General features: G+C 43.4%; 3 protein-coding genes across 8 annotated transcripts in view; 2 read left to right on the top strand and 1 right to left on the bottom strand.

Moving 5' to 3' along the window:
• The first annotated feature begins 820 nt into the window (after nt 1-820).
• Hdc (histidine decarboxylase) lies at nt 821-12,420 on the top strand. Of its 3 annotated transcripts, none has more exons than XM_043432672.1 (15): nt 821-915; nt 2,511-2,543; nt 3,979-4,265; nt 4,837-5,091; nt 5,170-5,313; nt 8,618-8,684; nt 8,765-8,927; nt 9,273-9,343; nt 9,749-9,768; nt 9,889-9,987; nt 10,075-10,295; nt 10,536-10,645; nt 10,759-10,929; nt 11,280-11,480; nt 11,832-12,420. In XM_043432672.1, exons 2-15 carry the CDS (start codon nt 2,516-2,518, stop codon nt 12,155-12,157), a joined length of 2,163 nt encoding a protein of 720 aa, XP_043288607.1. In that variant the 5' UTR covers nt 821-915; nt 2,511-2,515; the 3' UTR covers nt 12,158-12,420. The 3 variants fall into 3 exon arrangements, with proteins under 3 accessions (XP_043288607.1, XP_043288606.1, XP_043288605.1); XM_043432671.1 differs by lacking the exon at nt 821-915 and adding an exon at nt 2,104-2,276; XM_043432670.1 differs by lacking the exon at nt 821-915 and adding an exon at nt 2,104-2,404.
• Nucleotides 12,421-13,098: 678 nt separating this feature from the next.
• Nucleotides 13,099-26,673, bottom strand: part of qvr (protein quiver) — a 21,348-nt gene continuing 7,773 nt past the window's right edge. Inside the window, exons 1-6 of one of the 4 annotated variants that reach the window (XM_043432676.1) lie at nt 20,005-20,406; nt 19,436-19,656; nt 18,952-19,078; nt 18,006-18,053; nt 17,774-17,920; nt 13,099-17,014 (exon numbers count right to left, since the gene is read on the bottom strand). In XM_043432676.1, the coding sequence (XP_043288611.1) occupies nt 16,803-17,014; nt 17,774-17,920; nt 18,006-18,053; nt 18,952-18,976 (432 nt within the window). In that variant the 5' untranslated portion in view covers nt 18,977-19,078; nt 19,436-19,656; nt 20,005-20,406 and the 3' untranslated portion in view covers nt 13,099-16,802. Of the gene's footprint in view, nt 17,015-17,773; nt 17,921-18,005; nt 18,054-18,951; nt 19,079-19,435; nt 19,657-20,004; nt 20,407-26,673 lie in introns of those variants that run through there. The other 3 variants (XM_043432677.1, XM_043432675.1, XM_043432678.1) reach the window with 3 other exon arrangements.
• LOC122418448 (uncharacterized) overlaps nt 25,822-26,673 on the top strand; it is a 3,349-nt gene continuing 2,497 nt past the window's right edge. The window contains exon 1 of the mRNA XM_043432674.1: nt 25,822-26,614. Within this exon, the coding sequence (XP_043288609.1) occupies nt 25,885-26,614 (730 nt within the window). The 5' untranslated portion in view covers nt 25,822-25,884. The remainder of the gene's footprint in view (nt 26,615-26,673) is intronic.

The following is a 26,673-nucleotide window of genomic DNA, read 5'->3' as shown; positions in this document are numbered from 1 at the left end:
CGGAGTGTTTGCGGACTTCCCAGTCGAAAATCGAACCGCACCGACGTTCGAGCGAGACCAAAATTTGTAAAAAACTTGAAAAAAAAAAATAGTCAAAGAAAATATTGAAAAGCCTTCAGTCACTTTTAACTGCAAGTAAAAAAACTCGCTCGGACACGAAGCCGGGAACGAAAGTAGCGAAATCCAGAGTTACCGCGCCGGAGACAAAGAGCCTGCAATTATTTGCGGAAGAGACTGAATGCAGTGAATTTATTTTCATGAGCAGGAGAATATTCTCAGGAGCGTTTTCAATCAAGGAGAAGAATGAGGCTGGTGTGGAGCGAGGGATTTTCTCCTTTTTATTTAGGTTAAGAAGTACGCCGGAAGATTGAAGAAATATTTCGGTTTTCGGATCAATAAAAAGGTCCTTTTAAGGGGGATTGTTCGATCGGGAGGGTGTTTGGAAGTCATTAGATCCGAAAGGAGGTGACACGAGCCACTGTTTGTCTCCGACTGAATACCTCTTTCTTTCAATTTCAATCGCATCCCCGTAAATCTTGATTGAAGCGAGTTAAGGAAGGCCGAACAGCCGAGAACTCGGTCTCCCCCCCCCCGCCGGTGAGTGCGCTCCGGCGATGTCTTCCGACGTCCTTTCTCGTGCTCGATTCCCATGGGATCGTAAAACGCTCGCAGTGCCCCGCGCGATATTCTCCTCCGGGAATCTCAGCCGGGAGAGGGAACGCTTGCGCGCGACAAATTCTCCACCCCCGTCCTCGGGGATGATGTTCGGAGTATATAAAAGACGCCACTTGTTGAGCGGTGCCTTCGTACCGTGACAACACCGTAGGTATCACTGCAAGCCCACGCAGCACCGTCCAAACGAGCCGAGACACCTGTGCGAGGTCCTCCGATCAACGGTTTCAAGCCCCGAAACAGGTGAGCAAAGTTTGAACGATTTCGGACCACTTTTCGGACGATTCGGCGACTTCGGATGCCGAAATTTCGACAAATTTTTCGAGAAAATTCGCAATAAAAGGGCGGGCTAATTCCGCGAGTGTTTCGAGCACTCTTAAGGCAGGTGCTCTGACGCGAGAGCTCGCGGGGACGGAGCCAGGGGGAAGGAAATAAAAATACTCGTCGATGAGCCGCGGTGAAAGTAAGCCGCGGAAATTAGAAAAGTCGGAAGCGGATGGGGACGGACGTCGCTGAGCTTTTAATAATATCGACAGTCCCCTTCTTATTTTCGAGATCCGCGTCCGCGGCGTGTTCGAAGCTTCCGGAATGTGCGAGTCCCCCGATACTCGGGGATTTCATAGTCGGCGTGTTTTTTTTCTCATCCTCGTTAAGCGGCTCGATAAAAGTGTTGATGAGAAAGCTCGGGGAGTTTCTTCGGAAACGTCGTTCGGGGTGCTGCGTGGGTGGCTCGCGGGCGGGCGCGGGCAAACGCGTGTCTCTGTCAGCGGGAGTAATGCGCCGGGAAAATCGCTCCGAACTTTGCCGGGGGTTGTTAACCGCTAGGAGGATTTCGGTGTTTCGGCAAAATTCACTTTGCAACTTCGGAGTTTCCGCGTCCGCGCTAGTTACCCCGCTCCTTCCGGCTCTTCGCGGAAACCGGAAGAGTGTCGGGGCCACTCTCCTCAAAATTTTGCCGCCCTTGGAGTCGCCGTTGGCGGAAAAAAATTCGGCATTTCGGCGTCCGATTTCAAACCCCGAAACCGTTCGATTACACCCTCCTCTGGCAATCGGATTCGGTACGACGCTCAAAACGCGACCCGAAGAAGGTCGAAAATCCGCTCTCCCTGTGCACTCCCCAATCCTGTTAAGCGTCTTTGCCAAACGAAGCGAAATCGTAGCGCACCTCCGGGTCAAGTTGCCTCCCAACACGAGCTCCCCACCGATCCACGTTTTCTCGCGAGGGAGCGGAAAAAATCGCGACTCGTTAATCCGGGGGGCGAGGCAGAAGCTATTTGGTTCTAGGCCATTACGAGCCTTGTCACACTAGCCTAATAAGCCATACAAAGAAAGAGGGAGAAAGAGAGAGCAAAGGAACGAGATATGACGGACGATCGATGCGTGAAGCCTTAAAAAACGAGCGTCGCTTGACCGAACGTTGGAGCGAGTTTCTCGCGAGCGGGAGGCGAGTCCCGAGTTCGTCCCCGCGTCAAAGTGCCTCGGTTCTCCAGCGCTAGGTCACCGGATCGAGGGCTCCTGGGCCAGTTCTTCAAGGGCTTTGCGGTTTCCGTACTTTTCCCGTTTTTCGACCTCCTGAGGACCGCGGCCCACATGCGAATCAAAAGGTGCGACCGAAACTTCGAAATTTGGCTGCTGTGAGTCCGGGAAAAGGGGCGAGAGCGAGCGCGCGCGATCATCCGAATTGTAGTCGAGCGAGCGAATTTCGGAACCGAATTGGCTCGACGGTCATCACGTGAGCGTCCGAATTTTTCCGCCTCCCCGCCCCCCGCTTCGCCGGCAACTCATTTCCCCCTAAAACTCCGGAGACTGATAAATTTTTGTTTTTTTTTCTGTTCCAGCGAACATGGATCTCGAGGATTATCGCCGACACGGTAAGTCCGAACGCACTCGCTCCATTCGCTATTTCGGCGACAAAAATACTCGCAAATTTGCTTTTTACGGGCGCGGATCGAGGGCGCGATCCAACCTCGTTTCGACCCTTTTTTCCCCACCGACTCGGTGATTTCTCCAGCTTTTATTCACGCAGAAAAAAAACTCTTTAAGGACCGACACACATTTCAGAGCGAAATTGACAGTAAAGCTCGTTACAGTAAATTCGAATATAAATTCTTGCGTTTGCTTCTCATCGGAAGAGATGAAATTCGTTCCGGTAAGGAAATCACGTTTATCCTCGTGCGGCCCCGTCCAGTTTATCGAACACGGGGCAACCCCGCCTCAATTTGTCCAACTTTACACGAGGATAAACGAGACATGGAAGAACTTTCGAAGCGGCGCGCGAGCCCCTGTTAACGCTCCCGGAACATTCTCGCCTCTCGCTTTATCCTTAACGCGATAAAATAAACGAGCCCGATGAACAAAACTGTTCGATCTCCTGCTTTTCAACCCCGCTTTATGGCGCTTGTTTCGGGTCGCCCCTCCTGCTGGGGAACAATTTACATTTGAGACTTTGATCGAATGGCTCGTTGAAATAAAAAATCTGGGCATCCCATCAAATCCGGTTAAACGAAAATGTTGTCAAATCAATTATTTTTTTATTGAATTGTAAATTATTTTATTATTTGAATTAAATGATTTATTCTCATCGAAAAACCCACTGGATCAACGGAGCCGAATAATATTTTTTCGAACTGATTTTAATGGACGAACTAAACGCATTCGAGTGGACGATATTTTTGTGGGAACAACAATTTGTTTAACAAAATTATCAAAATTCCTCGTAGAAACGACAATTTTGGACAGACAATTTCAAGTCCACAGTTTCAACTGAGGCGAACAGAATCTGAGCATTTATTTTGTGAAATGAAATGAAAATCTTCATTATTTTTGCATTTTGAATGAAAAAGTCAAGAATTTTTGACCTCTTTTTTTTCAAATCGATTTTCTTTAATGTTTCTGCACTTGGATAAGCAGATTATCGCTAGTAGAGGTGTCCTCATTATCTGAACTTTTCAGAACACTGGTTATGAACTCTTTTCTTCCTCTAAGTTTTTCCAAGATGGCGGTTTTTGAAAACAGCATGATGTAAACTTCCATGATTTTTTTCTCGAAAAGTATCAACTTGACAAAAGAATTTTATACGACGAAAAGTGTTTAGAATCATGCGAAGAATGCGTGTAAAATTTTTCAGAATTTTTGAAATTTTTCAAAAAAAAAAGTAAAATTTGAAAAATTTAAAAATAGCTAGAAAAATTTTGAAAAAAAGCCACACGAAAAATCGGCGAAAAATTCGATCATTTTCTCTTTTTTTTTCTCATTTTTCACAACTTATTTGAGCGTCCTGACAATGATCCCGATTTGGCGATGCAGGAAAGGAAATGGTCGATTACATCGCCGACTATCTTTCGACGATAAGAACGCGGCGCGTTTACCCGGCCGTGTCGCCTGGATACTTGAGAAACATGATGCCGATTTCGGCCCCCGTCGAAGGCGAACCTTGGGAAAACATTTTCGAGGACATCGAGAGATGCATTATGCCCGGCGTCACCCACTGGCAGAGCCCTCACATGCACGCTTATTTTCCGGCCCTCAATTCCCCGGCGAGTCTCCTCGCTGACATGCTCGCCGACGCGATCAACTGTTTGGGCTTTACTTGGGTAATTTAAGGCTCCAAACACTCGGTTTTTCGATTTTTATTGAAAAAAGTGAAAAAGAAGGAAAATGAAGGAAAAGTCGAGAAAAAATTTCTTAAATTCTCACACTCCGTTGCTCCGAACTCTTTTGTTTTTTTAACCTACGAAAAAAGCTTCGAGTCCTGCTTACATTGAGCTGCAAACGCTCATTTTTTGAATTTTCACTAAAGAATAAAAAAACCAATGAGAAATGACGGAAAATCCGAAAAAAAATCGTTAAATATCAAATTTTGTTGTTTCGAGTACAGCTGTGATTTGATTTTTGGATTTTCATTGAGAAAAGTAAAAAAAAAAGGAAAATGAAGGAAAAATCGAGAAAAAATTTCTTAAATTCTCACACTTCGTTGCTCCAAATTCTTCAGTTCTTTTTTAACCTACGAAAAATGCTTCGAGTCCTGCCTGCATTGAGCTGCAAAAGCTAATTTTTCAAATTTTTCCCAAAAAATAAAAAAACCAATGAAAAATGGAGAAAAAATGGTAAAATCTCAAATTTTGTTCTCTCAAATTCAAACTTTTGTGAATGGACGCGTAAAAGGCATCGAGTCCCGCGTGCACCGAACTGGAGACGATCGTGATGAATTGGCTGGGCAAAATGATCGGTTTGCCGGAGGATTTTTTGCACCGTTCCGAGGGCTGCGGGGGCGGCGTGATCCAGACGACGGCGAGCGAGGCAACGCTCGTTTGTTTGCTGGCTGCGAGGACCCGGGCGATCAGAGACATTCAGCAGAACGAGCCGGAAGCTTTGCCGACTGAAATCAACTCTCGGCTGGTCGCCTACTGCTCCGACCAGGTGATTTGACCGGCGGTCACCCTTAAAAAGCCCTTTCCCTTGCTGAAGCTACGAAAAGCTCAAAATTTTCGTTTCCAGGCCCATTCGAGCGTGGAAAAAGCTGGTTTGATCGGCCTCGTCCGCATGAGGTACATCGAGTCCGACGAGGACTTGAGCATGCGAGGGGAAACGCTGGTCGAGGCCTTGGCCCGGGACCGGGAGGACGGCCTCGTGCCCTTCTTCGTGAGTGAATCAATTTTTCCATTTTACGACGCTATTTCCCCTCATTTAAGGGGTTTACGCTAATTATGGACGGCCAAAAAAAATACTGTTTTCACGAATTTTTTTGAACGGTATAAACTACAAAAATGGATATAAAAAGTGTTGGGCTTAAAAAATACACTCTTAAGATACACAAAAAAATTTTTTTCATTTTTATTTCACTCGGTTCTCGTACAGAAAAGTGGGCCAGAAGACAGGTTCGAAAAACATCGGTGTACGCCGATGATTAATTCTCTGGAACGGATGATCGGAGAAAAATAAAATTGGTTTTGGATTTAGGAGGCAAATGGCCGTAGCGCGGGCTGCACACGATTTTTAATTTTTTCAAAAATGACAAAGTTTCGTAGTTTTTGGAAAAAACTACGGAAAGCACGTTTTTTCAATTGTTTTTTGCAGAAGAAAAATAATTCTGCTCGATATTTCAAAATTCGGGGATTTTGGATTTTGAGATTTTATCAAGGAGCCGTCGAAAAACGTAATTTTTAGAGAAACACGTTTAAACAAAGGCAGATGAAATTTCTTTATGAAATTTTAAAAAATGCAATAAACAAGAAATGGATTTTTCAAATATTCTAATTAGGGCAGAGCCCTTAAAAATGAAGGCACGAGCGAGCTCGAAGAAAGCTCCGAAGCCACGAGCATCTGGCCGAGCTTTCTTTATGAGCTTCTTTTCAAATAAATTGATGACGAGACACAAGTCCGCGGGGGAGAAATAAAATCAAATACCCATGAGAAAAGAAACGCGGAACATCCCCGCCAATCGTCTTAGCTGTCGACTCGTAAATTCCCAATTTACTTCGTCCCTCAAGATTTTCTCGTATTTTTACTTTTAATTATTGTTCAAGCTTCCCCCTTAAAAGCCGATTAAATTGGCTCCCTCGTAACGCATTCTCGTGCTTCAAACTTCCCACTTTTATTTATCCACATTCACGATACACTGAAATTCATTGAAAAACCGTGAAGCAGCCTTCCTCATTTAATTCTCTGATTAAGGGGCACTGCAACAACCTCAAAAAAATAATTTTTTCCTACATTTTTTTCTGCTCAACAAGAGCTCAGAAAATAATGATTTTCCGGGGAGTCTTCAACCTTAAATTTTAAGTAGTTCGATCGTTCTATGACTAGTCAAGTCAACTACTTTATGTTGATTAATTTCAAGTCTAAATTATTAATCAAATAAATAAACACTTGCATTCAGAATATTTTTATGACAAAATTGTAATATAAAATGCTTCAAAAATATCATAAAAGGTCAAATATAAATTTGAGCAACTTCAACGTGCCTAGTTAATGATCGAGTCGCTACCAGTGACACTTTGGATGCACAAAACCTAGGCAACATTTTTATTGTGCAAAAGAATGTTTATCTCGTGTAATGCCACCGAGAAAAAGGAATGTTCAATTCGTTGAAAAAAGCGAAGTTACTAGACGAATGAAAGCACGTGAGTCAGTCTAAAAAATAAATTTTTTGAAATTCCCGCGATTCCCGAATTTTCCCCAAGTTCAAGTTTTTTCATGTTTTCTTTGTTAGAAAATGTTTTTCTTCTAAAGAAACGGAATCTGTGATAAATTTTCTTGACGATACGAACTTTTCCGGAGCTCGAGCACCGTACAATTTTTTCGCAATTAATATTATTGCGAGTTCCCCCTTAAGGTGCGGTGTTAAAAACTCAAAAACACTAACGGTCAAAATAAGAGTGATAAAAAACATTTAAGGTAACTCCTGTACTGCATGCTAGTCAAATGAATGCTAAATTTTTAAAACGCTTTTAGACCAAGTTCAACGTACCGATTAAACTTATTGTCAGTAGATATGTATTCAAGCATGTTTTGTTAACGTGAAAAGATATTTAAAATGATAGTTTTGCAAAACTATCAACTGACAGATGCAAATTTCCATGATGACACATTTTCACAGGTTTTTTTCAAAGAATCATCTGTATTTTTTAACCGATTTTATTATTTAATCAAGTCTCAATTTGTTTCTCAACTGATCCTTTACGAATTCACCGCTTAGATTTTCCTTTAAGGGGTTTCGGTACAGAAGTCTAAATATTAAGGATTTGATCAAATTTGATGATAATGTTCTTCAACATCAAGTGCGAAAACACGAATTTTTTCAAAATTTTCTTCTACTCAGTTATCGAGTAATTACGCATTAAAGCAGATTTCTTATGCCCTGTATGTATACCTAAATTTGTGAAAAGGCTATGCTTATAGACGTCAACTTTAGTGATCAATAACACGATAACTGTGTAGAAGAAAAATCTTAAAAAATTAGTATTGTCAAATTTGGCACTAAAGAATATGTTGACGAAATTTTATAAAATTGTGAACTTTTGAAATTTTTTATGTTTTTAGCATGGTTTAGCATGGCAACATTGTATCGCCTGTACCGAAACTCCTTAAACTCATTCCTTCAGAAATTATGAATGAACAAGTTTTTTCACTCAATTAACAATTAGCTGCAACAGTGAAACGATCGAGTTAAAAAAAACAACTACATGGTGAATTCACAGAGGACTAGTTGATGAACAAAATAATACTTGTTGCAATAAAATCGATGAAAAAAGGGAGATAATTATTTGAAAAATACCAGTGAAAATATGTCAGCGTGGAAATTCGCATTAATCAGTTGATGCTTTTGCAAACCTAGCGTTTTTTATATTTTTACATCTTAAGGAGGGTGGAGAGCGACGATACAATGTTGCCATGCTAAACCATGTTAAATACATAAAAAATTTCAAAATAATAAGAATTTAATAAAATTTGGTCAACACATTCTTTAGTGCCAAATTCGACAATACAAATTTTTTAAGATTTTTCTTCTGTACAGTTATCGAGTAATTGCATCACTAAAGTTCACGTGTACAAGCATAGCGTTTCCATATACATAGATATACATTCCGGGCATAAGAAATCTGCTTTAATGCGTAATTACTCGATAACTAAGCAAAAGAAAATTTTGAAAAAAATGGTGTCTTCGCACACTTGACGTTGAAGAACATTATCACGAAATTTGATCAATTTCTTATAATTTTGACCAATGTAGCCACCCTCCTTGATAAAATATGCTGTAATACAAATCCACTAACAATAAATTTAATCGGTACGTTAATTTTGGTCTAAAAAGGTTTTGAAAATTTTGGCAATCATTTGACTAGCATGCAGTACACGAGTTAGCTTAAGAATGACGTAACCATTGCTCCGAAGTCCTCCATTGAATCGAAGCGAGAAGTATCGTGAGCTCCAAACGTGTTTTCAGGTGTGCGCGACCCTGGGAACGACCGGGGCTTGTTCCTTCGACAACCTGCAGGAGATAGGTCCAATTTGTAAGCCTGAAAAATTGCTCTTGTACGAGTCGTCAGGCAGCCGCTCGGTTGGTCTTCCAATTTGTTGTTTCTTTGCTCAGGTGAGAGGAACGGTCTTTGGTTGCACATCGACGCCGCTTACGCCGGAAGCGCGTTCGTCTGTCCGGAGTTTCGGGGCTGGTTGCAGGGCGTCGAGTTCGCTGATTCGTTGGCCTTCAATCCGAGCAAGTGGCTCATGGTTCATTTCGATTGTACGGCCATGTGGTGAGAATTCGTGGAAAAATTTTCCAGTCAAAAGTAGAAGAAAAAAACACTTTTGTCTTTAAAATCCTCGGAGCATCGCGACTCCTCGCTTCCCCCATTTTCTCCGCCATTTTTCTTACCCCCTCCTCCTTCTTATTCTAATTTCCGACGAAGAAAATTGGCTAACTCGTCACTGGCTTTGAGTCGCGATCGATCTCGATCCTGCAGCAATCGATCTGCAGCGATTCATCGCCTCCTCCCCCCTCCGGATATTATTTCCGTCGTCGTTGTCATCGTAGGAAATCCGTTTATCCGACCTCCTCGAAATATCGAATGAGCCACCGCTTGAGAGCAATCTCTTTTCAGGGTGAGGAACAGCCAGTCCCTCCATCGGACCTTCAACGTTGATCCTCTCTACTTGAAACACGAGAACTCAGGTGAGAGATTTTTTCTCATTTTTTATATTTTTTCGTACTCGATATTCGCGACTGCCAATTCTTCGGCGAGTCGGGCTCCTTTGAGGCGTTTTGTACACTTGGAATCGCCGAAAAAACCCGATTTTCTTGACTTTTTTTCGACAAGGGAATAAATGTTTATTGAAATTTTATTTCGAGTTCAATTTTATTTTAAGAAAGTTTACTTTTGTTACATAATTCTTTTATCCAACGAAATACGAAATCCTTCGTCCAGGCTCTGGCTATTATTGTAATAAATAAGGGGTTAAACATCGTATGCATCGGATTAGTTAAGTTTTTTAGTCATGATTCAACAATTTTCAACAAAAAAGAATTTTCGTTTTTTCCCCCATCATAAGGCCTTAAAATCGTAACCTTTGTTTTCAGGTCTTGCTATCGACTACATGGTGAGAAAATATTTTTGGAAATTTCCATCGATTTTTAAATGGAAGAAAAAAATGATTTTTTTGAGCCTTCGACTGCTGGGGGGAGTCGAAAATTCATAAAAAATTTGCCAACCTTTTCAGCACTGGCAAATCCCGCTTTCCAAGAGATTTCGTGCCCTCAAGCTCTGGTTCGTCATCAGAAATTACGGAATCACGGGCCTCCAGAAACACATACGCGAGGTGAGTAAAAACCGACTGGACAGCAGCCAAATCGAATGGTTTTTCAACCACTTTTTGGACCTTTTATTTTTTCATTTTTACTCGAAGGGCGTCAGACTCGCTCAGAAGTTCGAAGCCCTCGTCCTCGGGGACGCCAGGTTCGAGATACCCGCGACGAGACACCTCGGCATGGTCGTTTTTCGACTCAGAGGCGACAATTCGCTCACCGAAAAATTACTGAAAAAAATGAACACTCGCGGACGCGTTCACTGCGTACCCGCTGCTCTTCATGGAAAATACGTCATCAGATTCACCGTCACCTCCACGCAGTAAGCGAAATCTGAAAAAATTGTACGAGCTTCTCCCAACACCAGTTTCCATGGAGTTTGAACCTTCAAAAGATTCTAAAAAATCGAAATTTTTGAAGAATTTTGAAAAAAATGGATTTTTTGAAAAAAATTTGAAATAAAAATTGAATTTTTTGGGCTTGAAATTTTTTTCTCGGGGCCCGAACACTGGGGGCGGGCGATCAATATTTTCGGTCTCACAATCCTTTGAATGATTCGCAGTACGACGAACGAGGACATTTTGCGCGACTGGGCGGAAATACGGAACACGGCGAGTGAGATTCTCGCTGACACGAGCGGATCCCCGATAAGAGTAAAAGTCTCGTTAGCAGGTTAATTATCAATCGAAAAATGAAATTTCGTTTTCCGACGCTAAAGTTTCACGTTTTCATCGACATTTGGGAAAACGATTTTTTTTTTAATTTTCAAACCTTTTTCATTCAAGAGACTCGCCAGAAGAACGAAAACTTCGGATCGAGTCTGCTCCTAGCGAATTCTCCGATGTCTCCGAAAATCGTGAATGGCAGTTTTGCCGCGATTTACGACACGGCCGACGTCTTCAACGACTGCATGAAAACTTTTGGCCAACTTCGCCTCGAGGCCCGAGACAGTCCAGGTTTTGAAATTTTCCATTTTTTCAGCCCCCGAGCCCGCCCTGGGTCTGGAGACCCCGATTGTTGCAACGAACACCGAGAAATTGTCTAATCCGGGGTTCCGGAAAATCGACTTCTTGGGGATTTCTTTTCGGCCTTTTTGTCCTTTAATTTCTGTCGCTTTCGTCGCGATTCCGTCAACTGGAACTTTCGATGAATTTTCTAATTATTCGGAACCGATTCCAACCGATTTTTTCCTGTAAAATCTGGCTCGATTTTCCCCTGGCTCGGAGATTGAAAAATGAGGAAATGAGAATGAGAAAATGCATTTTCCGTGGAAAACCCAAAAAGTTACTTTTTCAAACGTTTTCAGCAATGAGGCGACGCATCCGGGGTATTCTCATGTCAGGAAAACAATTTTCCCTCGATTCTCGGATGGATCTAGTTCAGGGTTACGTTTCTTGTGCTCGGCCGCTTTCCGAGCCGGCGAGCACCTTGCCGCTCATGAAAGAGGACGAAGATTTTTGTCCCGGGACCGAGTCAAGTTTGAGCCTCGACACGGACACGACGATCGGTGAGTGGGGAGTTTCGTTTTCACAACACGTTATCGCAATTTTCTAAATTTTATTAATTTTTCAATTTTTCTTCAAAATATTCACTTCTGCGATTTTTCGACGGCCAATTTTTTCACATTATCAATTCTCCGTTCCTCCGAATCGTCGATTGTTTTGAAATTTTTACTTAACATTTTTGTCCACGCTTCCAAACACTTTTCGAATAAATTTTCCAACAAAACTCCGTTCTTCGTTCCCCCACGTGGGAACAAATTCAAGCATGTTTTCCGATTCCTCGGAGTCGAAATGCCACCAAAATTCGCTCCGTTCGAGAGCGACGTTCGGGCCAATAAATCGAGTTTTTTTTTCAGGGGACTCGACGACAAGTTTGACGGGGCATTCTGAGTCGATGGTCGACGACGGGGTCGTTGAAAAGGTCGGCCAAACGTCTCGGAAGGTAAACACACCGACGGAAAACAACGTCGTGAACGGTTTGATCGGCGAGAGGGATTTTCCTCCGGAAAGGCCGATAATTTCGAAGAGCGAGACGATCGGAGCGATAAGCAGTTTGTCGAGCGAACCACCTGCGGGCCAGCGGGCCGAGGAGCCGATCGACTCCGAGCTGAGCAAGAGCGAGCTGTTTAAGGAGAACGGCGGCAGCATGTGTCGGAAGTGCGGACACTACAAACAGCAGTAATGCGATTTTTTCGTTGGAAATTCCTCACGGGCTTACTTACCTTATCCAACCAGACGTTTATTGTTGACCTAACAGAAGAGAGAGAACTAAACAAAATAAAGAAACAAGACACTCGACTCGATGCTCGTTCCAGGTCTTAGGTGTGTAGAACACGAAATCTCTTGATTATACTCGACGATGTTATTCTCTGAGAAAAACTAATGTCGGAGGGGGAGCTAATGTAATTAAATTAAAATGAGAATAAACGTTACGAGAGACTCGTTTATGGGTTTATTTTTTGATGCCTTTTTCTCGCTGATTTTAGCATCGATAGTTAATTTCATCGATTGCATGCTATTGGCCAGAAAATTTTACCCCTGAATCATGTACTCATGTTTGTATTTTGGATTTTTTTTTCAACTCGAAAACTGTATTTGAAAAGGTGGTTGGTGGTGGGCGATGCGAAGCAGGGAGAAATGTGTCACTTTTTTCGAATCGAATTTTCCCGCCAAATTGGGAACGATCGTTAATTTAGTTATCACCACGTGATTGGCCAGGAATTTTCACCCCAAAATCTGCTACTTATGTCTGCATTTCCGAATTCATTTTCACCTCGAAAACCGCACGTTAAACCATCAGATCCCGAAAACGTTCGACCAGCTTATCCCGACGTTTTTCGATCCAAAGACGCAAAAGATTCCCCTCGACTTAAAAAATCGTTTATCCAGTCGCTTTTTCGCCAAAATCTCACGTTGTTTCCCAGGAACAATGTCAAATCGAAATCTACAAAAAAAAAAAAAAAATTATAAAAAACAGGAAAAACTCAATTTTCTGTGATCCGCAAAACCAAAATTCCAATCCCACGTTGCAGCGATATTTTATATACTGAATAAAACCAACCACCGTCCCTGAAGGGGCTCGGAACCAGGAGTAGGTTGTCAGGGCAAAAAAAAATCGAGTTCTCAGTTTCTCCACTCGTCTTATTCCCTCGAGACATAAACTTTAATACGATCGATGATATGACATGAGTTTCGCTGCTTGCAGCATAGCGTAGTATCGACAACAGGGCGAGTGAGCAAAAGTATCTCGTCCACTCTTACAATTTCCATTATTCTAAGAACCCATGATAACAAGGAGACATAAAAAAAAAAAAAAAAAAAAAAAAATCCGAATAAACTCAAAGAATAATTAAAACACTTAAAAAATCTATTCGATCTTAAAACTAATGATATTCCGCACTAGAGAAATAATTCCGTCGATCAAATCGGCGATTCGTACATTTTCAAATCATTTTTTTTTTTTTTTTTTTTTTTTTTTTTTTTCCATTTCAATATTCGTCTCATCACCGTGCGTTAACGATATTTCGTTTCCTCCTCTTTTTCCCCCGGGTACACATGTACGTAACGTGTGAGATCGACGTTCGAGTGAGCACTGTTACAAGCGAGGTGAGCGTCGTTTCATTCGTCTTGCTCTAATGGCTGATATAACAGAACGCGATCTCAGTAGCGAGAGGATGTTCGTCAGGGCGTTGAAAAATCCGGAGGACCGAGGGTCTTCGTCGTAAGAGTGATCCTGGGGGAGCACAATTACGAAAAAATCCACGATGCCCCACGATTTTGCCGCTCTGAGAATAAACTCTCTGCGAAAGATAAAATTTCTTCAACGACTCCTCAACAATTGCATACAATTTATCTCAGTTTTTCATCACATTTCTACGATTTTGTAACTCTGACATAATGATTATAATTATTTATATTCTCGTATTATATTATAATATCACATTATAATATAACATTACGTTATAAATATAACATTATAACATTATAATTTTGAATATAACGTAATATTATAATGATAATAATTATTAATATTTTCAAATTATATTATAATATTACATTATAAAAAAAATATTATTACATAGTAAATATAACATAGTAACGTTGTAATATTAAATATAACGTAATATTATAATGATGATAATTATTAATATTTTCATTCAATTATAATTGAATGCAATATCATAAATATAACATAACAACACAATGATATTGTAATATTAAAAATATAATGTGATATTATAACGACAATAATAATTATAATGATAATAACGTTATTGTAGCTCGATTATCAGCTAAGAAGAAAGTTTACAATGGGAAAAAATTTACGCGACGAGATTTTTTTTCATTAGTCCCAAGCATGCTCCCTCCGAAGCCCAGCATGTGTCATGACCTCGTCACCGATTATAACAGACTTTTTTTTGTTTTTTCTTTCATCCTCTCCCTTTGTTTTCATCGATCTTCCAACAATTTTACAATTTGGATGCTGCGCGAGACACTCATTATGGTGGGTGCAACACACACATTTTCCATTATACATTGAGATTTTTCTAAAGGTAAAAAACATTTGCACTTACGTAATAATGCTTACGTAAAACGATCAATTAATCGTTCATCAAGATATATATATAGAATGTATGTCATAATAATAATGCCAATAATGGACAATAATAATAATAATAACAACAATAATAATAATGATGATAATAATAATATAAAAAGCTTTCTTGCTCGGCTGCCAACACCCAAGGAGATGTCACGACGATGTTTCTCGTTACCGTCAACATTTTTTTTCGTTTTGTTTCGTTTTTTTTTGTAGTTTTTTTTTTTTTTTTTTTTTTTTTTCAAATTGTAGTATTAAACCTCACATGGCACGTGGATTGTCATTCTGGCTGCGAGGTCAATCGATCGGATGTTTTATATTGAGATGGAAAAAGAAACAAAATTTTTTTAAACAATTAAAAAAAAAAAATTTGATGAGGAAACAAAGCTCAATTCGATGTTAGAGCAAAAAAGGTCGATCGAGTAGTCACAGAGGTGAGTAGAGTGAAATTTGATGGAGTTAATAAGAAAAAAGCAAATTTCGTAGTATATGAGACCCGATGAAATTGGCCTCGCAGTCTCGAGTGCGAAAATGAACAAATGACGCGACACATGCCGCATGGCTTGCCAAAGGAACCTCGTGCCATAATATTTCATCAGCAGATAACGCTCAAGCGCGAAGTTGGTTTGGCAAAAGGCTTTGGATTAGAAAAGCCTTTCTGTGAGGACACGAGCGTTCAGCTCGATCTCGAGGCCGGTGATCCAGGACTCCAGGGGGGGCCTCTCGATCGGTCCCAAAACCTACGAGGATCGAACTGAAGGCTCACGCAGTGCTTTTTTTTTTAGTTGGTTGCTTTATTGCGATTCGATTGCCTGTTTTTGGGATGGAAGGTGGGGTTCGATGGTCGCCCAGCCAACGAGCAGCTCCTTCGGTTAAAAACGCTGCAAAGGACAATTTTTTTTAAATTTTTTTAATTTTTTTTTTTTAGTTTTCTGAAAACTGAGAACAATTGAAGGTTTTTGAAGGTTGTTCTTGCTCTTTTTGACGGGTTTGCTCGGTGGCTGAACGGCCGAGTCTGGAAGTTTAATAAAGAGACAGAGCACCATGTAGAACAGTGTTTAGAAGAGCGATCGAGTTTTCATGCAGATTCGTGCCAACGTTCTCGCAAAAAAGATCGTCGATAGGTGAAAAATTGGGGATTTCGGCGCTTCGCTGTTGCTGGGTGCTTGAAACATGCACCGGGGCATGCACGCTCTCATCTTGCTCACTAATAAAAATCCTCGGGTGCGGACGGTTGATGAAAAATTTGTAAAAATGAAGCTGCTAACACTCAGACATTCGCTACCGGGAAATTCATTCGGGGACTCTGGGGACATTGCCACGGTGCGCACAACCACAAACCGTCGAGGAATAAAGAAAATCACGTGCACGGAGATCGACATACGGGTCAGCGAGTCCGAAAGGAGGAGAAAACAGTCCCGAGAGGGACTTGGGACTTTGGTGGACGAATTGGTAGAAATCAAGTCCCAAAAAATCTATTTTTTTTCGAAGGAGTCCTGAAAAAAGCCCTCGCTTGATCCGTCAAGTCTCAACTCCCAAACGGGACTTTTCTTACTTTTCTAGGGCCCTTTTTGGGCCTCAATCGTTCACCGGAGTCTCAAGTCCCAGATGGGACTATTTTTCAACTTTTTCATGTCTTTTTTCTCTAAAACTGACCCTTGACCAGAGTCCCCGTTCTAACCCAGTGAGAAGAAAAGTCCCATTTGGGCCCTACCTGCCCACTCACGTTCCAAGTCCCAAATACCACCTTTTTTTACTTTCTCACGATTTACCCCCCAATCGGGACCGTCTCTGGGACCTCCTCCAGGGTCTCGCTGATCCCTCAGGGTCCCAATTCCCCCTCGCTCAGTCCCCTCCCTCGGTGCCTCCCCCAGAACAAAAAAAGTCGTCACAACCTCCTTCCGACTCGATTCTACGCTCGTGTCAACTCCCATCTAATAAATTGAACTCTATCTACGTGTGTGGGTTACCCAGCGATCACATTAACTCGTGCCCCCACCCCCCCCCATAAAGCCCCATCCACAAATGAAAGTCTCCTTCGTTCGTGGACTTTTGATCGGTGCACTGCTACGAGACATTCAGTGAATATCGTTTAAAAATACAGCTTAACAGCGAGTGGTTTGGAGAAAGAGTCGCGGACTATTGTCTCATTACGGCAATGTTATTCAACCCCCGCAGCTAGTGAATTTCACAACCTACTAAGCAAGCCGGGAGAGTGTGCGACTCCTCAGGATGACAGAGGCGATAGAAAGAGGATTGTTGATAAAAGTAGGAACAGAACTGTGGCGGAACACGAGGATCGGGATACTCGATTGCACATATCTTCCTCACAGAAGCACATGTGACCAGTGCCGGTACTTTCCATCATGCACACGTGGTCCACCATGAATAAGTTTATCTGTAGTTGTGACGTGCACGTTCGACGCACGCTCTCGAAACCTGGAAACGAAAAAATGACTTTTTAGGCTACTGACCTGCGCACTTTTCAGGGGCTCCCTCCACAGAGAAGCTTTTTCTTTCTTCATCGGTATTTACTCACTGCAATGCTCGAAATTCTCGAACTTTCGGATCAGTATTTTGGCGAATTTTTCAGGAATTTTACAAAATTTTGAAAACACACTTGAACTCAAATTCGTGGCTTTACTGGGAAGAGGTTTTGAGCCGGGAAATTAAGGATTGGAAGGAAGCTGAGATTTTGGAAAACTTTTCGGAGCTTTCGAAAAGCTTTTTCTCAGTTTTTGTGAATTTTAAAAAATTAAAAAGCCGAAGAAGTTTTGGAGAATTCAGGGGGCTTTTTGCCAAAGGCCGAGTCACGGGATGAAAAATTGGATGGGAGTGCGAGGTATGAAAAACGTTTCGATATTGGCCGAAATAGTTTGCACGGTTTTTGAAGATTTTACGAACGTTTTGACACAATGAAGAATTTCAAATTCCACGTGGGGCTCGAGCTTTCAAAAACGTTACCGAGATCTTTGAAAATTATTCAAAATCCAATGAACTTTCGGTACAAACTTGAGTCAATTTTTTTGACATTATTTCATCGAGTGAATCCAAGCTTGTGGAACAAAAAATCAAAGATTTTGTTTAATTCTATCCAAGCAGCCACAAAGTACAAAAATTTCGATGAAATCGAGCGACCTCACCAGGTCGAAAAAGCTCCTCATCGTTTATTCGTAAAGCAAGAATTTATTGACTCACGTGACTTGGCATTCCGGACCATTTTAACGCAGCATCCGTTGCAGGTCATGAGAGGTGGCTGGTCCCTGGGCAGAGCAGTGTAATTGAAGGGATCCTTGCATCTTAGATCGGTCCACGAGTCGCACTCGTAGCAGTAGACTGAGCGGGCTGTCGGGTGTTTTCAATTATTTGATTAAACTTCGATCTTGCATCGCATTTGGAATTTTCCTTTGAAACGGGGGGCTCAACTTACTCTGGCATTCGGCGTTACAGACGTTCGCAACCGCGAGTATAATCGCCGCTGCAAAAACAAAGCATCCAATATTTCGACAGAGACAGTTGGTGATCGTTCATGTTCTAAAATCCTACGATAAAAATCGCTCACGGAATCTGCACGCAGCTGCAATCGTCGCGCAAACAATTTTGAAAATCATTTTTATCGAATTAAAAAATCTAGTCGAATCAAACTTTTGAATTTTTTTCTCTCATTTTTTTGTGGTCTTTATTTTGTTTTCTCTAATGAAAAAAAAAACGGTCCACGATAAAATCGCTTCCGATAAAGTTTTAACTCCCAACCAATCGGCTTCGAACCGTGCCCAGGTCGAGCTGGGCGTTCATGATTTCAACTGTGTTTTTCGAAGTGAAAATAAAGTCGAAAACGCATACATGAGTATATGATTTCGGGGTAAAATTGCCTGGCGAATTACATGGAATTAATTAAATTAAGGATCGATTGTAAACTCTCGAGGAAATTCGACGTGAAAAAATGGATTTTCATTTTCTCCGAGCTGAATTTCGTCCGTCCGAATTTGCAGCAGTCTAATTTGCCCGAAATAACGGAAAGTTGTATGGAAAACACTTTTCGCTAAGAATTTGCGGCCGGTGCAGGGTCCCGGGAGCGAGTATCCGAGGAAAAATGTCTCCAAACCGTAAAGTATTCTAAATCAGCATGAAACAAGTGCAAACGATCTTGAGATCGTCGGGCGCCAAAGCGGTCTGATCATATCTAAAAGAATCTACTTCTCGTTCATGGGTATCTACGGACTCACCGTTCCGGGTGAACCTGCTTAATGGGAAGCTCGTTTATAAAGTAATGAATGATTGAATAATTGAGGCAGCAGGGAAGAGGCCGAGTCTACGGGGCTGGAATAAAATATCGATTTTTTAAAGTCGAGTGTTCGACCGAGGGGTTGGCTCACCGGCGATGATGTAGTCCGGCTCCATGGTCGGCGGCTCGGCCAGTCCGATTGCAGCGTTCCCGCGTTCAGCTGTTGTCCGCCGTCATGGGGAGTTTCGGCCGCGGGGTTGAGGAGCGTCTCCGGTTTCCTGGGGATGGCGCAAGGCAGACATGAAAAGCGAAAGTGCTTTGGCGTTAAGAGTCCGACAAAGGAGGCTGCGGGGATGCGGAGTGAGCGGGTTGGGGAAGTTGTTGGCAGCGATTCTTCACTCGGATAGGATTCTTGGCTCGGGTTCGGGGGCTCGGTCGACCAGGTATTTCGGTCCGCGATCGCGCCGGGGAGTGAGACGCGACGGCGGGAAAAACGGCGTCGGGGTTTTGCGCCAGAAAAATCGAGAGTTGCGTGTCGTCCGCGTGCGTCTCCGAAGGGCTTCGCGGTGGCGCGCATTAGTTGCGCAATCTCCCGTTGGCGAGTGACCTCCGGAGGCGGAGGGTGGGCAAATTACCTTTCGATTGTTCCAAGTCGTCGCCGAGTTGACGCGGAGCTCGTAATCTTCTTTGGGGAAGCTTCCTAAGCGTCGAGCTTGCGGAGGCGCGGGGCCGAAGCTCGTGCGGAGTGTTCCGCTCGCGTGAGGAATCCGCGGGGCTTGTCGAGCCTCATTCTCGGCCGGGAGCCTCCTCGGGGGCGCGGCAAGACGAGGAACCTCTTCCCCTGGGAGGAGGCCTCCTGGAAAGCAAAGGAGATTGTCGCTCGAGAGAAAACGCTCGCGGCGGAGAAGCGGCGCGGGGACTGGCCGCACGCGATCCGCTGACGTTCCACGGGCCCGCACCCGGGCCTCGGGAACCAGGCCAAAAGTACGAGCGAGTCCACGTCGCCTGGCGAGCCGACGTGCAAACGAGGCCGCTGCGCGGCTCGTTTGCATTTCATCGATTCGACCTGGTCCCGAGGAACCTCGCGGCCTCAAAGCTCGTGCCAGTTGGCTCACGGTGCTCCCTCGTCCCCGACGCTGCTGCTGCCCTCCGAGCCGCCATCGGAGTGAGTTTCGACGCGAGCTTTTCACTGACGGTTACTCACGCACATGAGCGTTTATTTAACTAACGTTAGAATCTGACGACGCCTGGCTTCCCTGTCGAAACGATCGAGCGGAGAGCCAACTTCTCAGTTTTATTTTTGCGGCCACCAACGACGATGCTCCGCGCTCACTGCACTGCCACTGCGGATCCACTTATGCTCGCTGCTCCACTGCCACCTCCGCCGCGAGAGCCCCGACGAAGAGCGCGGGGGCCGCGGAACCACTCGGCATTTCCGACTTGCGCGAACCTCGAGACTCCCTTAAATCTCTTGTCTTTTCTCCTTCCCTTTACGCCCAATGTTTATCCTGATTTTGTGCCCTCCAAAGCCTGTCGAAGTTACGACCGAGAGGAAATACTCGAGAACGCACGAGGACGCCAGCCCACCTGCCACTGGCTTCCACGCAACGCCACCGCATTCGCGCCCTCCTGCTGTACTACGATCAATACACGACGACTCTCTCCTTCCCTTCAAACGACCATGCGCCTCCCCCTTTCCCAATCCCTCCCCCGCACAGCGACAAGCGAGTCGCGATCATTCGAATTTCAACTCTTCCGTACTCACCCAGCTTGCATCCTACTTCCGGAAAGCTTTTCCTATACTTTACCTCCATCTCCACCTCCCCCAAACTCCCTTTCGAGGACTTTTACTTTCGAGGAACCAAACGCACTGGGGAAACCACCGTTTTTATTGACAATCCAGCCAGAGTGCTGGGAGGAAATGAAATGAGAAAAATCGAGAAAGTTTAACGTATAGCTCATGCACGGAAGGATTTTCACAAGAAATATACTTGAAATTTACGCAGAGCTTAAATGCATCGTCGACTGACACGCGTATCAAATTTTAAGGGATTCGTCTTATTGATTATTCAGATAAACGCGCTTAAATACGAAGGAAAATACACAGGGTTATAGGGACCGTGCTTAAAGAGGTTGGATCACGAAATCAAAATAATGAGAATGCGATCAAATTTGGTGACAACATTCTTTGACATCGAGTATACAAATACAATTTTTTTCCATATTTTTCACCGCATGGCTATCGAATAATTGAGCGCCAAATCGAAATTCTTATGCACGAGATGTATAACTTTATATATGTAAACTCTATGTTTATACACGTGAACTTAGTGTTCAATTACTCGAGAGCTAGAGAAATCTAAAAAAATTATATTCTCATATATATTTTTAAAGAATACATTTACCAAATTTTATGAAATTCTTATAATTTTGAAATTTTTTATGCTTTCAACGTAGTTTAGCATGGCAACGTTGTATCGTCGCGATCCAACCTCCTTAAAGAATCGTTTATTTTTTCATATAAGAAATGAACGCTTTTTACGAAGTTTATGACAAACGTTCACAATAACAACGAAGAATATAACGAAGGTCTGGGAAAAAATTCGAGACGATTGTCTCACTAGTAATAAAGATATATTGCCTTAAAGATTAAACGAAATTTTTGATGAGCACTCGCAACGTCATATTTGCTTATTTCAGCATTTTGTTTATGCTGGGCTCGGCTCATTCCTGTCACAGCCTTTTGTTTTTTTATTTTAACACTATTTTCTTGATCCATTTCCCTTTGCGTTTTCCATTTGCGTTCTCTAAAGCGATTTTTCATATGCACTGTACTACTATTTTTACATCATAATCAACAACGTATTAGTGAAATTAATAAAAGCGAATAGTTAACGATATTATTTATTTGATGATTCGAACAATTCATACAAAATGTTGACACGAGCGAATGTTAAGGTAATTTCTGTCCATAAGTGTGAGAAAAAGGAATATTTGATTCTCATTCTCGTTATCAAAATCAGAATTGCAGTTTTTACGTACACAGAATATTACATTTTTACTGGCACACCTTCAGTGGGCCCATTCAGAGGACTTATGTACGTCGACACATGTGTTAGCCAACCCCATACCACTGTTGGCCTACTTAGCTCACACTGCTTTTTTTTTAGCAATAAAACGTTCTACTAGCAAATTATAGCGATAATTGAGAAAAATACTATGCAAAATTGTAGTTCAAAGTATGAAAATTCGTGTAGAGGATTATTCTAATAATTGGAACAAAATTCGAGGCTGTAAGTAAATTAAAATTTGATGATAAACTATCGAGAAAATTTGGTTTGAAAAAAAAAATGATTTTGTATGTTTGACAATTATTTTGAAGTTTGCTGCTGCCAATTGGCATTCCAACTGTCGATTTTTCTGAGGAAAATGGAATCATCTGATGAATGGATTTGTTGAATGGATGAATGGAAAATCGTTTTGTATTCTCTTCTTCTTGCCACATTTCCAATTGATAATTAGAATCCAAAATGTTTAAAATTCTGAATCAAACTGCCTCAGGCATGGAAAAAATTATGAGAAATCCTTAGCAACGATCGAAGCTGGAAAAATGTCACAAAGAGAAGACTCGTAAATGCGACGTTTCAGGGGCTCGTTTTCACAACACCTGGTCGCTGGGAGGTGTAAAAATACTTCACAATGCACGTTTATTCAGGGCAGGATCTAATTAATACAAAAAAAATCATATTTCCGTTCTTTTTTTCATGACACATTGATTATAATAATTTTTATATTCACTACGTCGTAAGGAACATCAAAATAATATTTTGTCAAGTTTTCATTAATAAATATCAAGAAATGAGCTATTGGCAGCGAATCTTCGGAGATACTCGAAAAAAAAATTTTTTTTTTTCCTCTTCAAAGAACATCCTTCAATAGTTCCAGTATCATAAAATATGGTACCTGTCCAAATTTCAGGCCTTTAAAATATTTTTTAGAGGCTGTGCATCGCGATTCTTTGTTTTTGACTCTTACAACTCGCGGACGGGTCAATGTAGGATGATTCTCAAAACGGGTTTTTGTAGGAAATCGAATGCTCTATGAAAAAGGTCTCTTGTCGTTTCGTGATAAATCTACTCTTTCGACCATTATTCACTGTCAAAGTTGAGCAAATAGTAAATTTTTTATTTTCCCCCTTTTCCAGCGAAACTGTTAGATTTATCATAGTACATTGCACCAACTTTTTTCAAGATCACGTCATTCTCATAAAAAAATTCAGATTGTCATAAATTAATAATTTGCCGGCTTCCAAACTGCGTGTAATTCATCGTTGGATCGTCAGAAAAGAAAAATTAAAAATAACTTCATCCCTCGACACAAGTGTCTGCAGGAACGTCGATTTTTTCTCAAAATTAATTTTTCACTTTTTCACAACACTCAGGAGTCGAAAAACAAATATTTTTTCTCAAAAAACTTTGAAAAACGTTGCAGAAAACTAGACAAAAAAGTCGAAAAATGGTTAATTGTCGAGAAAAAAAAAAATATTTTTCTTTGTTTACAGTTCCGAAAACGATTTCACGGACGAGCAGCAGCGAATGAGAATTGAGTAGTGAGCGATTTGGTGTGTGCAGCGATAAACATTGCGGATCGTAAATAACAGAGAGAAAGGTTAATAAAGGGGGCACAGCAAAATGAGCGTTAATAATGATCAAGCATTGGAATTGGTAGTTTGTCAAAGACGGTTGAAGAGCGTTGAATTTCCGTTTGTTGTTTACTCGAGGGAATGCGAATCCACGAAATTGAAATGTCGTTGGATTTGCAATCGGGAGGAGAGTGACAGATCGTTAAATCGGTGCCGATCGTGCGTCGCGGAATTTTAACGATGTTGGAGCTCCGTGGAGCATTGTTTTTTCGAGATTATTGAGTGGCTCGAGAAAGTGAGTGAACAGGCTCGATCCCACGGGCCGTCGATCGGACGAGAAACGTCACGAAAACAAAAGACTTTTCGTCAGTCCGCGTTACGAATGAGTTGATTCCAGATCGCGGTGACGTTCCTTGGGCTCCCATTTTCCGAATCATGATACGATGGGTCTTCGTCCTCTGTCTCGGTGCCTCCGGTTTCCTCGCAACAACAGGACAGCGAGTTGGACGCAACCAACAATACCCGAGCAACACTTTCCGAAACGGTAATAAAACTCATTCCCGAAAGCTCGAGTCTACTTTTTGTTTTAACTTTTTAAGGTGTAACGAGATTAAAGAAAAAATGTCAAGCTGACGAGAGGCCTCGAACTGCTAATTTTAATCTCGATCCACCGAGTCAATTCGTAAGACGATTGTTAGTTGAGGAGCTTCGGCACGATCGGCAAAATGTTGGCCGACACCCTCCGATCTTTGGCAGCCCGTGATCCACCGGAAGTGCCGTCCGATTTCCGCTCGTACCGATCACACGGTGAATGAGAATTTTCCGGACGGAGTGCTCGGAACGAGGCTGACAAGTTGCCGCGAAGCTTGCAGACCACTTCCGGTATCCGAAGCCGAACTTCGTCCGTAGGGTGAAACCTGTTTCCCGGTCCCTTTTCGGCGAAATCGGATCCGGCCAAATCGGCGTTTTGCTTGTGAACGAAGGATTGTACCGAAGCTCCTTAAATAAGTGGATTAAGCGTGTTTGTAAGATTGCGAATGGGAAGAAAGTAAAAGACTGGGAGAGAGCAACACGGGATTTATGGGCCGAAGAGTAAAGATGTGAGGAATGTGATTTGATGCAGATGCAAACGCGTCTCTAGGCAATTCGTCGTCTGCTGGGAGTGGGTCTGTAAATAAGACGCCACCGCGGAAAATCGGGGGCATTCCGAAGTGTCCGGGTATGAGGAAGGCTTGGAGAGAGATACGGGATGAGATAGCGGCGTTGCGGAAGAGTATTGAGCCGTTGACGACGTCGAGTAACTCGAGCACGATGTTCAAGCAAAGTAGCAAGGTCATGACGAGGCAGTACGTTAGCCTGGTAGGTGACTTGCGTTTCATAAAGGCCGAGCTGCAATACATAAAGCATCAGACGCACGTGTTGTGGGAGAACATATCGGATGCTCGGCGGGATCACAAACGGATGAGCAAGCCGTTGTGGTGGATAGCGAACAACATGACGGACGTGCAGCAGTCGATGGAGAAGACGCAGATGTATCTGGGGGAGTTTCAGCGAACGCACAGTACGACGGCGACCCGTTTGGAGGTGGTTGCGGATAGGCTGAACGACGTGACGGCGCTGACGACTTCGCTGCAGCAGACGAGCGCGGATGTGGGTGACCTGAAGCAGGGCTACATCCAGGGAACGAGTAAGATCAGCGGGGAGATCGACGGGGTCAAGGAAATGGTGCGTTTGTTGGGCCACGGGGTGCACGAGACGAGGGAGCTGGTGGTATCGGGGGTCGGGAGGTTGGACCAGTCGATGGGAGCGGGCCACGCTTACTTGGCGTCGAACTTGTCGGACATGAGTTCCCAGCTGATGGCGCAGAACTCGAATCTGGCTGGGTTGGGGCACAAGATGCAGGAGATGAGGCAGGCGGTGTACGAGATCTCTGAGAAGAAGGTCGGCATGTGGAACATGTTGCTGAAGGTATCACAGACGATGAGCGATGTCAGTGCGACAACGCTGAAGATCGACGGGGCCTTGGGTTCGGGCCTGATGGACCTGCAGCTGAAGATCAACGACGTGAATAATCTCGTGCGGGTGCTCGGATCGAGCGTCAGTTACGTCCAGTCCGACGTCGTACAGGTGAAAGCCAAGCTGAGAAACATCACGCGGCTCATCAAGAGAAAATTCTCATCCGGGGCCACGGGCAGCTCCGTCGAGGAGCAGGACTACCAGGACGATACGTTCCCGCCGCCGCAGCCGGCAACGACCGGCTTGTCGACCGAGTACTCCGGATTGCCAACGCTCCCGCCACTGCCAGGCCTGCCGACGTCCCCGTCCCCGGTAACGCCGTACCCGACGATCCCGATATTCTCTCCATTCCCGCCGGTCTACCAGCCGGGCAATGTATTCCCGGGCATCCACGAGCCCGGAATAGGGACAACGGTCCCCCGACCCATGTGGCCGCTGCCCCCACCCGCGCCAAACGGCGCTCCGGTCGGGTCAATCGACCTTATACAAGAGCTTCCCTGGGGCCCCTACGGACCTGGAATCCCGATCGGTTTCTCTAACCGGTTCTCCGGTCATTGCACTTGCAAGTGTCCGTGTCCGTGCGTCTGCCCGATATTGAATCAGGAAACGACAGGCCACTTGAACCCCTACAACACCACGCCCTGGACAGCTGACCTCAGCGGAGGTTCCAATAACAGTATCAGGAAAGATTGCTACTGCTTGTGCACCTGCCCCTGTCCGGGATCCTTCGTCGCACCGATCGCACCTCCAGTATCTGCAGGAAGCAACGTCCCTGGCGTCAACCCGATCCCCCACTTCCCAACGTACCCCCAAGTACCCCCGAAGCCCCACGATACCCTCCTGTTCGATTTGCTCAACGAGCTGCTCAGAGGCCACATGCTCATACGCGAAGATATCAGCCAGATGAGGCTCAGCTTCAAGGCCGACCTGGATGAGATGAGGCACCTCATCCTCGAGCAGACTGGCCAGTCCTTTGAATATATCCTCCAAGTGATGCAGACCAATAACGACAGCCACATTAAATTCGTAACCGAAAAATGGAAAATTTTGGAGTCGATGTACTCAGAGCTCCGCATTGAGGCAGAAAGGGTCGCTGTCACCCTGGAGGTCTTGTATGTCAACTTTATACAATTCCACACTGAGTTTAGAGAAATACGTACGTATGATAATGTACAGACGGATAAATAGATGACGACGGATGCTTATACCGCATTT

Source organism: Venturia canescens, chromosome 11 (assembly GCF_019457755.1).
Source record: "Venturia canescens isolate UGA chromosome 11, ASM1945775v1, whole genome shotgun sequence".
Classification (NCBI taxonomy): domain Eukaryota; kingdom Metazoa; phylum Arthropoda; class Insecta; order Hymenoptera; family Ichneumonidae; genus Venturia; species Venturia canescens.
Note: the sequence above shows the minus strand (reverse complement) of the source record. Positions and strands in the feature narration are given on the sequence as shown.

What these genes read in the sequence shown, in the direction of transcription:
- Hdc (XM_043432672.1), top strand. Translation starts at nt 2,516, where the DNA reads ATGGATCTCGAGGATTATCGCCGACACG. An exon ending in ACTGTTTGGGCTTTACTTGG is followed by an intron (nt 4,266 to 4,836) that starts GTAATTTAAGGC and finishes GACGCGTAAAAG; the next exon opens with GCATCGAGTCCCGCGTGCAC. An exon ending in CGACACGGACACGACGATCG is followed by an intron (nt 11,481 to 11,831) that starts GTGAGTGGGGAG and finishes TTTTTTTTTCAG; the next exon opens with GGGACTCGACGACAAGTTTG.